The following is a 12,925-nucleotide window of genomic DNA, read 5'->3' as shown; positions in this document are numbered from 1 at the left end:
TTACTGTTCGGCTTAGCCCAGCTCTTTCAGCATTTAGCTGCTAGGAAAAACACCAGACCATCCAAAGGCCTTAGTCTAATACTGGTCCTTTCAGGAAACCTTTCTGATGTGTGAGCAATCCTCAAGGATAACATTTGTATTATCTGCCATGTAACCACGTGGCTGTTCTCCAATATAAGAAAAGGCCAAATTGCACTTGTAATTCAAAGGACCCACAGCCTTAATGTTGTAAAGAAGCACTCTAATGATGCCCGATGGGCACAGGGCACGCAAGTGCGGCCCAAAGGTTGTTGATGGCCTTCCTATGAACCTCATCAGTATATGACAGGTTTTTGCCTGTGGCCAGCAAGGATGTGATCAAGATGAGGGACGTCTGTGTGTTCGTTATGCTGCCTGAGCCTCCGCTGACACACTTTACATTTCAAATACTATTTCCACTGGGCTATAGCAAGAACACAAGAGTGCGTGGTGTTTGAGAGCTCCATTAGCACATGTATAGTGTTTTGTTCTATTTCTTCGGCACACAGGAGGTCTTCTAAGGTCTACAGACCCCCTTGCTCCAACGCTGATTAATTGGTAACGAATGCTTTGCAGAGGACGGTATTTACTTATTTATTTAAATGAGCCCTCTGTTGCCAAAGCAGCAATTGTGATTTCTAAAACTGATGAAGATTGCACCAGTAATTGTGCATGTGTGATAAACAAACACAAAAGTTGTGTTGACTGATGCACACAGGTGTCTGGAACAATGAAGAAGATAAATTGTGTTCACTCTGTTTTGGAGAGGAAACAAAGATACGTCACAAAATTCCTTAGCACAGGGACTGTTGATAAGAAAAGCTGACCCACAAGCTAATTGAATCATGCAAATAATCATTTAGCTGCCAAATCAACACCTATGGGCACAAGCAGCTGACTGAAAAGTAAATGCGATAATCAACTATTTTACAGAGTTTGCATCTGCACTGCACCAATTTAGGATGAATAGTTGTGCTAGTTATGCCTTCTTTTGCCTAGATACACTCACTGAAATAGTAAGGTAGTTCTATTTATCAGAGATCATTTGGCGCAAGTGGTTAATGTTAATTTGATTTCCTGTGAGTCAATTTCCTTTGGATATAGTAAATAGGCTATTACCTGTTATTGACCTTTACTTTATTAATAATTTTTTTGAAAGACTATATATATAAAAAACAAAACTGCTCATTTTAAGTCTTTATTATAAAGAAAAATATTTTTATAATCAAATTGCAGTTGTTAGCAGAGCTTATATTTTAAAAATTAATGCTAAATAAAGACCATAATTGAGAGTAAATAAGATGTTGTTTTTTAAAGTTACTCTAAAAGATTTCCCCTTTCATGATCCTCGATTTGAACTGCCTGTTCCAGAACAGAGCAATGTAGGAATAAAGCCCAGAGATGAAATGGTAAGTCTCTGGTTATGAAATCTTTGACTAAAAAGATGTGGCTATCTATCAGAATGTACTATACCTAGAATTTCAACTATCCTTCAGGCAAGAGTGCACCACTAGCTATTTGTATTTAAGAAATGCTGGACTCCCGCTTTATGAACACTCCTCCGTACATCTCTGACTTTTATCTTTGCTGGCTGACTCAAACTGAGCAGGAAGAAATTACATCAACATTTGATCATGAAAGCAAAAAGTTTATTCATGTTTGAAACTACATATAACTACCACGAGGAAGACTTTTCAATCCAGGGTGTAATCCAGTTAGAAAGTAACACGAAACGTTTTAATACATTAGAATCACTGCCACAAATTATTTTCATGACTCAATCAGTTTCAGAATCGCATACAATACAAAAGAGAGAAAGAAAGGGCCCCCTGTTATACAGGGCGAAATATACAGTACTGAATACTGAAATCTGTATGCATTACAATTAGTTGTTGTTTTTTGCGTGGATTAGTAACAAGATGAAGAACATTCAAAATGTTTCTCAGTATTTACAACAGTTTTACTGTTTTGTGTTAAACCTAAGACCCAATGTTTCCACTTTAGCTTTTTTAAAAGTTGCAAATGCAACCCCGATTTTTTTTTTAAAAGATTACAATGTACATTACATTTCATGAGGGGCAACGAAGAGTTAATTACAAGATGCAAAAAGATAAGAAAGAGACAAACTACAGCGTGAGTATTGTTCAGAGGTAGTAAGTGAGCACTCTAAGCTACAGAACATGTTGAAATTCTATTGGTTTGTATGAGTTCGCATGAGGTAATAAAGCTGTGTTTTGATTGGTGAGATGTATAAATACTCTTTTGCTACACTATATACAACACTCCATACAATGGTGCCTTCCTTGTTTTTGTTGTTGTTACCAAGAGGACGTAGCAAGTCTTGGCAAATCCGTGTGCAGCACCTAGCTCGTACTGTAAAACCCCAGATCTTGGCTTCCACAAAATTAAGCAGCAAGTATCTTCATCTCTTAGAACAATTTATGTCCATTATTGAAATACAGAGAGTAGATGCTGGTGCTCCCAGTTTCCAATCTAATTTATAAAACAATTGATCACAACAAAAATGTGACGAATAAGGATTCTTAAACACAACCATTGTTAACTGAAATAACTGAACAGCTCTTTTTATTCCAACTCTATAAGAGATATGAAAAGATTAAACACAATCAAAGTTTGTAATTCATTTAGGCTTTCCATGGAAATATGCAAGAAGTTAAATTTAGGTGGGGGTGTTTCTTTGTGTCAGCTCTTGCTATTGAGGTTAAGCATATACTGTACTTTTACCCTTAAGGCCAAGTAATTGGCAAGTGTTAGACCATCATTGTTAAAACAGCTGATAATAAATTATGATAAAATAGTTACAGGGCTATAAACAATGCTAAATCTTGGCCTAATTGGATAAAGTGCTTTTTAACATTGTGTGTTTTAAGTATAAATACAAATGATTATGATACCTTTAAAAAACAGATTTACCAATTTTCTAATAAGACAAGGTTTTACAGTAAAGCTGTAGGTGGTTGGCTACAAAAAAAATTCCTTTCTTTTTCTCCTGTTACTCTGAATGCGCTAATCAAGGCATCTCAGCTCAGGGAAAAAGTGTTGCTAGGAGATTAGTTAGAGGTATCAGAGTGCACACTTCCCGGCCCTTCTGTAGGGGAAGTCACAGAAGATGGAGTAGTTGCGTCCTGCCAGCCTCCATTAGCCTGAAAAGGGAAAAACAATTCAATTGATACAATTATACATATTAATTACATCACACCATAGACAATAATAGCCTGGTGAAGCTGATGGCCTGTTTCTTAAACTCCCTTTGGCTGCAGGATTTGGGAAAGCAGAGAAACAGAAAGGCACACAACAAGAGATATTAAACAACACACCCTGTAGAGGAAAGGAGATACTTTAAGCAAAGAGCAAGTTAGGAATTAGGAGCCTTTTACTGAGGTGATGTGGTAAGGACAACATTGGGCTTTCTGTAAAAATCATTCATGCTTTAATGAAGGACATCAGAGGAGATTTCCCTGATAGTTGAAACTAAAGCTTCTCCCCCATTTTAGGCCTGAAAAAACTATAGCTGCCCAGGAAATGGATGTTTGATCATTTCAGTTCCAAACGTTCCAAATTCCTTTTCATGCAGGTCAGAGCCGTTCACTACCCAAGTTCTACTGGGGTAAATTCAGGCCTGAATTTCCTTCCAAATATGATCTCCCAGAGTAAAAATATACAAACAGGAGGGGGAAACACCCTCTCCAGATCCATTTTCCAATTATCTATAAACACAGCCCCTTTTTCGGATGTTGCTCCATGTCTCCACACGCCCCTGGCCCTCAGCGCATTAGACCTGCATCAGCAATAACAGTACTCAGAAACAAATTTGCCTTATGTCTTGGCCTATAGAGGCAATTGCTGAAATCAATGTCTGATCAAATTTCTGCTGTGGCAGACAGCTTGTCGCTACATATTTTTATGTCAGTCAAGAAGAGGGAGGCGCAGGCCTCGTGAGTTGGGGAACGCTGAGTGGAAGTGACGGGGCAGGCCGGCTTGGCACAGCAAGAGGGAGCCATGCAGCCTCGCAGTGCTCGCGGCGCAGAGTAGCCTTTGCAGGAATTCTTCCCCAAACAAAGTGCCAGCAACGAAGGAAAGGTTAGCGTATGCTAATTTATTGATGACGTGGTTCGTTACCAAAACAATCAGCCAGCACTCTCGAGTCACTTAGCTAGAACCTATGGCTTTAGCCAGTCAATGATATACGCTCTGAAATGTTGACACACAAAAAAGAAGTAGAGGTTGATGAATTCCACATAGTGCTCTCTTTGCCAGCCCAGGTAATGTGAAATCTGCAGGTTTTTCACCCCGTTTCTAATAACCAGTCCTTGAGAATTCCCTACCATTCAGCATATTGCTGGATTTTACATATAAAGCTCTTCCATCATCCACAAAAAAAAAAATGCTTTGTGGTTCAAATGAGGAGAGAGAGAACAATAAATAAGTATCCCCTATGATGATGAACAACAACAAAGAGAGAACCTCTCATAATGACAAACTCAAGGGTTGGGGCGTTTTCGTAAAAAAATATGGAAATACTAACTTGCAATCACATTTGAGCTCAAACTCTAACACATGATTTAAAATATTTCAACAGCTCATCTATGGATTCTGAATGTGCAAAATGTTGTTCTGAATGCAGAGGTACCATAGCTGCCTTATTTTTTTTTTAAAGATACGAAAATCTACTTAGAGAAAGAAAAACTCTTGTGCAGATACGAGTCTAAAGATATTCCATCTGAAGTAAACATCATTCCTCTTTTATCCAAATTTATAAACAACAAATGTACAATATTTTTACTCAGCTTGGCAGCTGGAGAAGAGGTTGTCAGCAAGCATTCTTTTTTTCAAATAAATTAATCCTTACTCTGGTGGTTTGAGATTATGCACTGTATTATACAACAGCGCCTTATCAGGCCTCATCAGCGAAGATGGAATTCATGTCTGTAAAATGCTGCAGGCAATCACAGTTTCATATTTTATCATGTTGATAAGGATATCGCAAATTCTCTGAAGCATTTCAAAACACTTAAATGAAAAAGGAGAAATGCAACTAAAAGGCTTTTTATATGGTTTGTTGTGGGTTATTATGAGTTATTTATAAACCCAAAAAGAAAAATTTGACATTTCAAATGTAAAAGATTTGAGTATTTAATGGTACTTTTTTCCCTTTACAATTGAACGTCTTCAATCACATTTTAAATCATTAATATTTACTCTTAGAGCAAGTGGAAACCCTAAAAAAGGGGGAAATCTCCAGTTCTCCCCCTAGCTGCAGTATTTCACATTTTGTTTCTCTATTCTTTCCTGCAGGCTCTCTGATCCTGCTCACCAGCCCATAGGCTAATCTACAGCTATTCCCAACAATGGGTGGTGTTAAGTGAGGAAGTGAGTGTGGGATGGGGAGAGATGCGAATTAGCTCCCTGGTATTTTAACATCTTTGAGGGCGATGGAAAATGCCAGCCTCCTCTTCAGATTGTTTTTGTTTTTTAAAATCTCATTTAAAAAATCAAAACAAATAAATAACAATGATGCCAGGGTGAATGAAGCATGTTGGAAATGCAAAGATGAAATGATTTCCAGTGGAGTCTCCACTGAGATGGGGAGATTCCTCTTGAGTTGTCTTTATCCATGCATCTGTCTGGGTGGGGTACGAGGTATCTGCATTTTTGCATAGGCACAGTGTGCCAATCACAGGGTCCAATCTAGAGAGGTGTTGAGCACCCTTAGTTCCCACTGATTTCAGTGGGCATTTACGGCACTCAGCACCTCCCAGGATCAGGTCCATAGTCTCTAGATTTACCATCATGTGCTCACTACTTTCTAGTACCAAGGCTAAATATTCTTTGGATCCCCCAAAGGACGGGGGTGGGGGGGGAATAGCACCTTGAAATGGCTACAAGTATATTAAAGCAACATTCCGAGATCTGATGGCCGGCAGTAACAAATTACAGATCATGGCCTTCTCGAGTCTCCAGGGGAGAGGGCACCTTCTACAAGCATGAAAACAGGCAGAGAAGTCACATACTTTTAATTTGTACCTCATCTACAAAATACAAAATTGCAAACTGCCTATGCGCCTCAGAATCTTCTCCCATCTCACTAAGACAAGTAGCTATGCAAAGGGCTGTTTGCCCCCACCCCACCCCAAATATGCAGTATAAAAAAGCTATTGCCAGAGTGTATTAATGACTGCATTTACCTGACACCGTGCCTATGGCTCTCCAAACTACTGTTCCCAAGGGTACTCACATTTAAATTATGTGGACTGTACAGTGAACCTCCTCCCAAGGCATCACTGTATCCTCCCGTCTGATTGATAACATGACGCAGGGTATCCACCTTTAAGTAAGAGGAAACAAAATTCATCATTCCACATCCATTAAAACATCATCACTTTCAATAGGCAACATTTTGAATGATGTGCGCCAAAAGGGTTTAGCATCTTCTACGAAAGACAAATTTATCCATCAAGAATGACTGGCAGAATTTCAACAAATCCTTACATGTTAAAACCCATACATCTTTGTTTCTCACACCAGCCAAACAATAACCTCCTCATAGCAATGCATCCGGTAAGTCCATCTTAAGTGCCTGCAGCAAACTGGTGTATATATCTATACATATGTATGTGTCTGCACGTATGTAAGTATATGTATAGACATATATACTGTGAATAAAATATGGAGTTAGCTCTGTCTGAATGGATTGGAACCGCACTTGAGAATGAAACATTCTTTAATAGCTCAGTTAGATACGTTCTGACATTTTTTTTTAAAAAAGGCCTTTATCCCAAAAATGAAACAAAGACATGTTTAAAAAAAATAAAAAGGCAAATTGGTAGAATTTACAGAATCTATGAAAGTCAGATGCACCCAGTCCCACTCCATGAGCTCAAGCCAGAGCCGAATGCATTCACAAAGCTTAAAGTTTCAATCAGAAAAAAATCACTCTCTTTCCTTTATTTGTTATATTCAATGCTAGGATAATGATAGGCCACATTTAGGAATATGTAGCCTCAATTCTGCAGTGAGGCACAGAACATTTACTAGAGCCAGAGTAAGGTGGAATTTTTAGCCCAAACCCTACCCTGCTAGAAAGGCCCTAGTTGGGGCATTTCTCCTACCTGTGATTGCACATTGGCTCCGACTTGGGACCCCTGGTAAGAATCCCCATTCAGACTCTGCATGTTCATGAACATGTCCCCAGAATTTGGGAGGTTAAAAGAACCAGAAGAACCTGGAAAGGAAAGAGTTAAGTAGCTGAATAACAGAGAGCTACAAATATATAACCCCAAAGCCCTCAAGGCAGGGGAAGATGAAGAAGAAAAGGAAACAAGGAGGAAAGATAGTGCATAACAGAGAATACGTTTCATGACCTAAAACAAAGGCAAATTCCCAATGACACAGAGCTAGACTGTGAGGCACATGGCTAAGGATACTGGTTGGCAGCCATTGCACCTGTGAGAAGCACTTTGGATGGAGATTCCTAGGCACAAACCGAATCAAGCAGCAAGATCAAGGCCTCTTCCTACACTCTGTGCCCATGAGCTCCTTTTTAAACCCCATTGCTACCACTCTGACCCATCACATTAACTGCCCTGGTAGACAATAGCCCTGGGCGGTACAGAAAGGCAGCACAACCCAAAGTCTAGCTCTCCATATGGAAGAGCAACTCACAGTACAGGAGGATGTATTTAAACAGAGGGCTTTTCTCCGTGGAATTCTTTACCAGTAGGTGCTACTGCTAAATTCTCTGAGGAAAAAAACTTATTCTGAGTGTGTGTTTAATGTCTCCTTGGGAAGAATATGGCTGGTAATTGCCTATTATGTTGATTTTTGTCATCAAAGTAAGAAAATCTTTTCCCCCTAATTACTCACTTTCTTTCCACAGAGAATATTTCCATAGTACATTTTTAAAACATTCTCTACAGTTAAGTTACAGCAAAACTTTAGCTGTAAATAAGAACCAGTCATCACTATTTTGGTGGAGACCTTTGCTTTCTGGCCCCCAAGAGAACTCCTTCCCCTTATGAGCTCCTAGCTCAGTGCTTATCTCTACAACTGTGGTTCTCAGCTAGGGCTACACATACCCCTGGGGGTACGCAGAGGTCTTCCAGGGGGTACATCAACTCATCTAGAGATTTGACTAGTTTTACAACTGGCTACATAAAAAGCACTAGCGAAGTTAGGACAGGCTAAAATTTCATACAGCCAATGACTTGTTTGTACTGCTCTATGTACTATACACTGAAATGTAAGTACAATAGTTATATTCTAATTGATTTATTTTATTATTATATGGTAAAAATGAGAGTCAGCAATTTTTCAGCAACAGTGTGGCTGGGACACTTGTATTTTAATGTCTGATTTTGTAAGCAAGTCGTTTTTAAGTGAGGTGAAACTTGGGGGTACGCAAGACATATCAGAGCCCTGAAAGGGATACAGTCGTCTGGAGAGGTTGAGAACGACTGCTCTACAATATGCAGACAACACATTAGTAAGAAATTTCTAAAAGACTGTAAATGAACAGGTGATAATGGAACCCTAAAACAAACATCTACCTCAGATATGTTTTATATACAATATTAATTCATTTCAAGCAGCCCAGCATTTAAAGTCCAATTAGTGTACAGCAGAATGTAAATATTCCCCTCTACACCATTTCATTCGTCACTCAATATTTCAAGCCTTCAACACTGTGTTGAACAGCCATGGAGCTCTGCCTGACTTCTTCTTTAATTGGGGGAGAAAACACTGCTGAAACAGCTACAGGAAAAGGAAACTGCCAAAAAGCTGACCCTGGCAGTGACACGTTCATTTTGTGGATTAAGACTGGGGTTCTCAAAAGCACTCGGCATTAGCCTGACTCCATTCCCACTGAAGTCAACTGGCATTCTACCACTGAAGTTAATGGGGCGGTTAAACCAACACCCAACATTTCTTAGAAATCCCACTCTACATTCTTACATGATGCCATGGCTAAGTCTGGCTGAGGAATACTGCAACATTCTGAACCAAACCAAATTCACTGCAAATCCTTCCCACTTGGCTTTTCAGGATGCTTTCATTTACTGGGCTGGGTGAATGAAAAAGCTCCTGGTACGTACCAGAGTTTGGTGTGGTGGGGGAGTTTGTCTGGTTATTCTGGACAGCTGCTGCCACGGCGTGTGCTGCAGTCACAGCTGTTTTTGCAGCATAAAGATTGGCTTCTTCCTGAAACTTCCCAATATTCTTCTTGTACCTGATTCTCTTATTGCCAAACCAGTTGGATACCTATTGGTTGGGAGGAGAAAAAGGGAAAAATAGTCAAGCCTCTGATAGCGTTCGGCAGGAAGAGGTGTGATCGCTTCCAAATGTCAAGTTTGGGTCCATCAAATACACAATCCCCAGCCTTCAATCTAATATCCGCTGGGTACTTAGACTAATTAAGCAATAATCAAGGATCAGTTGAATATTATTATAGATATGAGCATGATATGGTCTCTTGGCAAAACTAATACACAAGGGGTTACTCTTATGACAACATGCATCTTGGAGTTTTCTGTGCAGTTAGCATGGTTTTGCCTACTGTTAATAACAAGGCATTTGTCAAGCAAATGAACACTAGAACCCAAAACCACTGAAGGGAGGTAAAGGTAACATTTGATTAAGTGAAAGACAGAGAGAGCTGGAAACGAATGCAATTGTTCTTTATTTTTGGGCTGGAACAACCTTGGCAGCCCTACAGTTGGAATCATGTTTGGTCTGCTGAAAATGAAAGGAACAATATAAATCAATAATGGATGAAAAGTTGCTTTGTCATCTCCCTTTGAAGATACTGCATGGATGCCAAGATGGCTGATAAGACTCTAACTATTAACCCATGCAAAGGCCATGGCTGGAGCAGATTAAACAAAGCCACTGAGAAATCATACAAACATTTCTAATTTCTGCCCTTAGAATAAAGTTCTGAATTAATAATCACAGTGCCATCAAGAAAATGCCTTGTTCCATGAACAAAGCTATTTGCACTGTATTCATGCCAAGACACTCTGCAATGTAATTCTAAAAGGAAACAGGTCCCTAACAATGCAACTCTGAAGTTTACAAGATCATATGACAGTAGCTGACGTGAACACTGCCATGTTCACTTAGAACATTCAACATCTGGACTTCGCCCCCTTGTACTCATAGGGCTCGCTGCATGTCCTTTGTTTAGTTATGAAAAGATTATTGCAACTTCATAGTCACAGATAAACAACAGTTATCACTGTCTGATGATTTAAAAAGATATTCAAAAACTCAGTTTCTCAGCTGATCATTACTTTATGACACTAGCGCCTAGAGGTCTGGAATAGAATCAGGGCCCCATTGTCCTGCACTTTGTACAAACTCATAGTAAGAGACAGCCCCTGCCCCAAGAGCTTATGCTCCGAATAGACAAGACAGGCAAAGGGTGGGAGTATTTATTACTATTGCCCCCACTGTACAGATGGGAACTGAGGCACAGAGAAACTTCCCCCCAAGGGCACCCTGGCAGTCTGTGGCAAGCAGGGAATTGAATTAGGGTCTCTTGAGACCTAGTCTGCTACGTTAAGCATAAGCCCAAACTCCTGCCCTTCCCTTGGAGGGAAAGCCAGACTAGCAATAGCATGTGGAAATTTCACTCCTGGTCTTTGTCCCCATCCAAGCCCCATCGGTAGTGACTGCAAGTCTGACTGCTGTTTGGAGGCCTATGCACAACAGAAAGATACTCAAAATCCAACCAGCTGAATTCACAGTCACCGGCACTCTCGTAAAGGAAGATATTCCCTACCCAAGGAATAAGAGTTTTTGTCCTATTAACGACAACTTTCACAACAAAATAATAACCAGTTTCTCCTCCCTTGGTTTTCACACCTCAACTGCTAGAACAGGGCCTCATCCTCCTTGATTGAACTAACCTCGTTATCTCTAGCTTGCTTCTTGCTTGCATATATAAACCTGCCCCTGGAAATTTCCACCACTTGCATCCGAAGAAGTGGGTATTCACCCACGAAAGCTCATGCTGCAAAACGTCTGTTAGTCTATAAGGTGCCACAGGACTCTTTGCTGCTTTTACAGATCCAGACTAACACGGCTACCCCTCTGATACTTAACTTTCACAACAGTTACCGATAAACAGAAATCTACCAATTTTCCATTTTTGGCCAAGGCCGAGTCTGTTTTAGAAGGTCTTTTCAGAGCAAACCCTGTAAGGACGGGGATGAAGTTACGTGACAAACACAGGGCCTCCTGGGTCATGAAGGCTTGTTTGGTGGTCTCTGCTGTGTCCCTAGATGCATGCCTTCTTCTGCCTGCCTTTCCATGAATCATACGGGCTGCAGTGAGGGCTGTTTTTTATTTCCATTTGCTTGCTAGGGGCCCACTGTCCAACAGAGTCCAACACCCACTGAAATCAACATGAGTCTTTTAACTGACATCAATGGATCTTGGAGCAGTGCCTTAAACTTGTAATTCCTGTTTCCATGATGCCAGATATGGAGTCATGACCATCAGCTGATGCTGCGCTTGGTTTTGTTTGTTTGTTTTTAAATGACCATGTGGAACATCCCTTGACCCAGAGGAAATAATACCCTTCTGTACAGACACAGGAACCCTGCACAGCTCCTTCCCTCTCATAAAAAGAAACAGAAATCACCAGGAATTGTACGTCTGCCTAGCACACTGTCTGATATGGATACAAGAGACTACAGCTCTTGAATGCTATTCAATTTAAAATGACAACACATGTAACCAGCAGAACACAGCTGTATTGTATAGCTTGATAAGGCAACCTGGTTATACGGAGGAGATTTTAAAAATGCCAAAATTATATACCATACAGCGGGAATTTAAGATAATTAATGAAAAGCCTCCAGCTTTAAATGTAATAAGGAAAGTGTGCCTTATACTTTCTTTTCCCTGGACAATACTCCATTGTATTCTATATATTGCACTTAATATTACCTTGTCAGTCAGGGAAGCAATAATACATTAATGAAACCCAGCAAATAATTATTGTAGACAATCAGATTACAGCTTTATTAACAGTTTCATAATTGAGGAATCTCTGTACATCAACGGTATTGTCCGAGGATGTGTAAGAACCCTCTGTTTATGCACACCTCTGGACCAATCAAACAACAGCCATCACTAATAAAGGTTTATTTAATTCTCACAGTAAAATTTTAATATCACCAGCAGCCTGGGGAAACCTCAGCGAGTGGATTTGCTTGACATCAGATCGTTTCCATTCTGCTAGTCCCAATACTTCTTAATCTTTAATATCAAGGCAATTAAAATTAATGGCCACTCATCCAAAGCCACTGTGGGCAGTGTTTCCTTGACATCAATTGTTTGATGGGATTACCTAGAGGTTAAACTAACAAGCAAGGTTTAATTGGAAGCAATGAAAGGAGCAGTGATCATACGTTATGTTTAACCTGCATACCACATCTAAATGAATATCTAAAAAATATTAAACTATTTCTCAAGTTAAAATCTGTGCTCAACACTTGGGTTAGGGTTTCACCGGTCACCCCCGGAAAAGTCTGTTTCTGACACTAAGATCAGAATTCATGTATATATCTCACCAAGCCCACCCATGGATTGTTTTAGAAAATCCTTCACCAAATAGATTTGCAGTTGAGCTGTAGTGGAGTCAGGCACTTGCAGGCTAGAGATGCTAATAAACCAACCTCTTGGCCACACAGGGACAAACAAACATGTGGACAGAACAAGGGAGGGTCCCGGGGGGTGAGCAAGTGAGCACATCAGCTCTGAGCCTGTCAAGAATAGGGCCCTGCTCCCACTTGCCTCCAGCTGCTGTGATTTCATGGTTTCCAGGCAGGCCCTTGGTGGTGGCGGATGCTGTACAGGCCAGGGCTCTCTCCTCACTGGC

At 40.2% G+C, this 12,925-nt stretch overlaps 1 protein-coding gene across 5 annotated transcripts in view; it reads right to left on the bottom strand.

Annotated features, from left to right (window-relative positions):
• Nucleotides 1–1,689: 1,689 nt before the first annotated feature.
• Nucleotides 1,690–12,925, bottom strand: part of PBX3 (PBX homeobox 3) — a 155,956-nt gene continuing 144,720 nt past the window's right edge. For 4 of the 5 annotated variants that reach the window (XM_039506823.1, XM_039506818.1, XM_039506819.1 and 1 more), the window contains 4 exons: nucleotides 9,132–9,297; nucleotides 7,149–7,261; nucleotides 6,275–6,364; nucleotides 1,690–3,182 (listed from right to left, as the gene is read on the bottom strand). In XM_039506823.1, coding sequence (XP_039362757.1) covers nucleotides 3,090–3,182; nucleotides 6,275–6,364; nucleotides 7,149–7,261; nucleotides 9,132–9,297 — 462 coding nt within the window. In that variant the 3' untranslated portion in view covers nucleotides 1,690–3,089. The remainder of the gene's footprint in view (nucleotides 3,183–6,274; nucleotides 6,365–7,148; nucleotides 7,262–9,131; nucleotides 9,298–12,925) is intronic. The other variant, XM_039506822.1, reaches the window with a different exon arrangement.

This window comes from Mauremys reevesii, linkage group 19 (genome assembly GCF_016161935.1).
Source record: "Mauremys reevesii isolate NIE-2019 linkage group 19, ASM1616193v1, whole genome shotgun sequence".
NCBI lineage: Eukaryota > Metazoa > Chordata > Testudines > Geoemydidae > Mauremys > Mauremys reevesii.
This window is presented reverse-complemented; position numbering and strand designations above follow the sequence as displayed.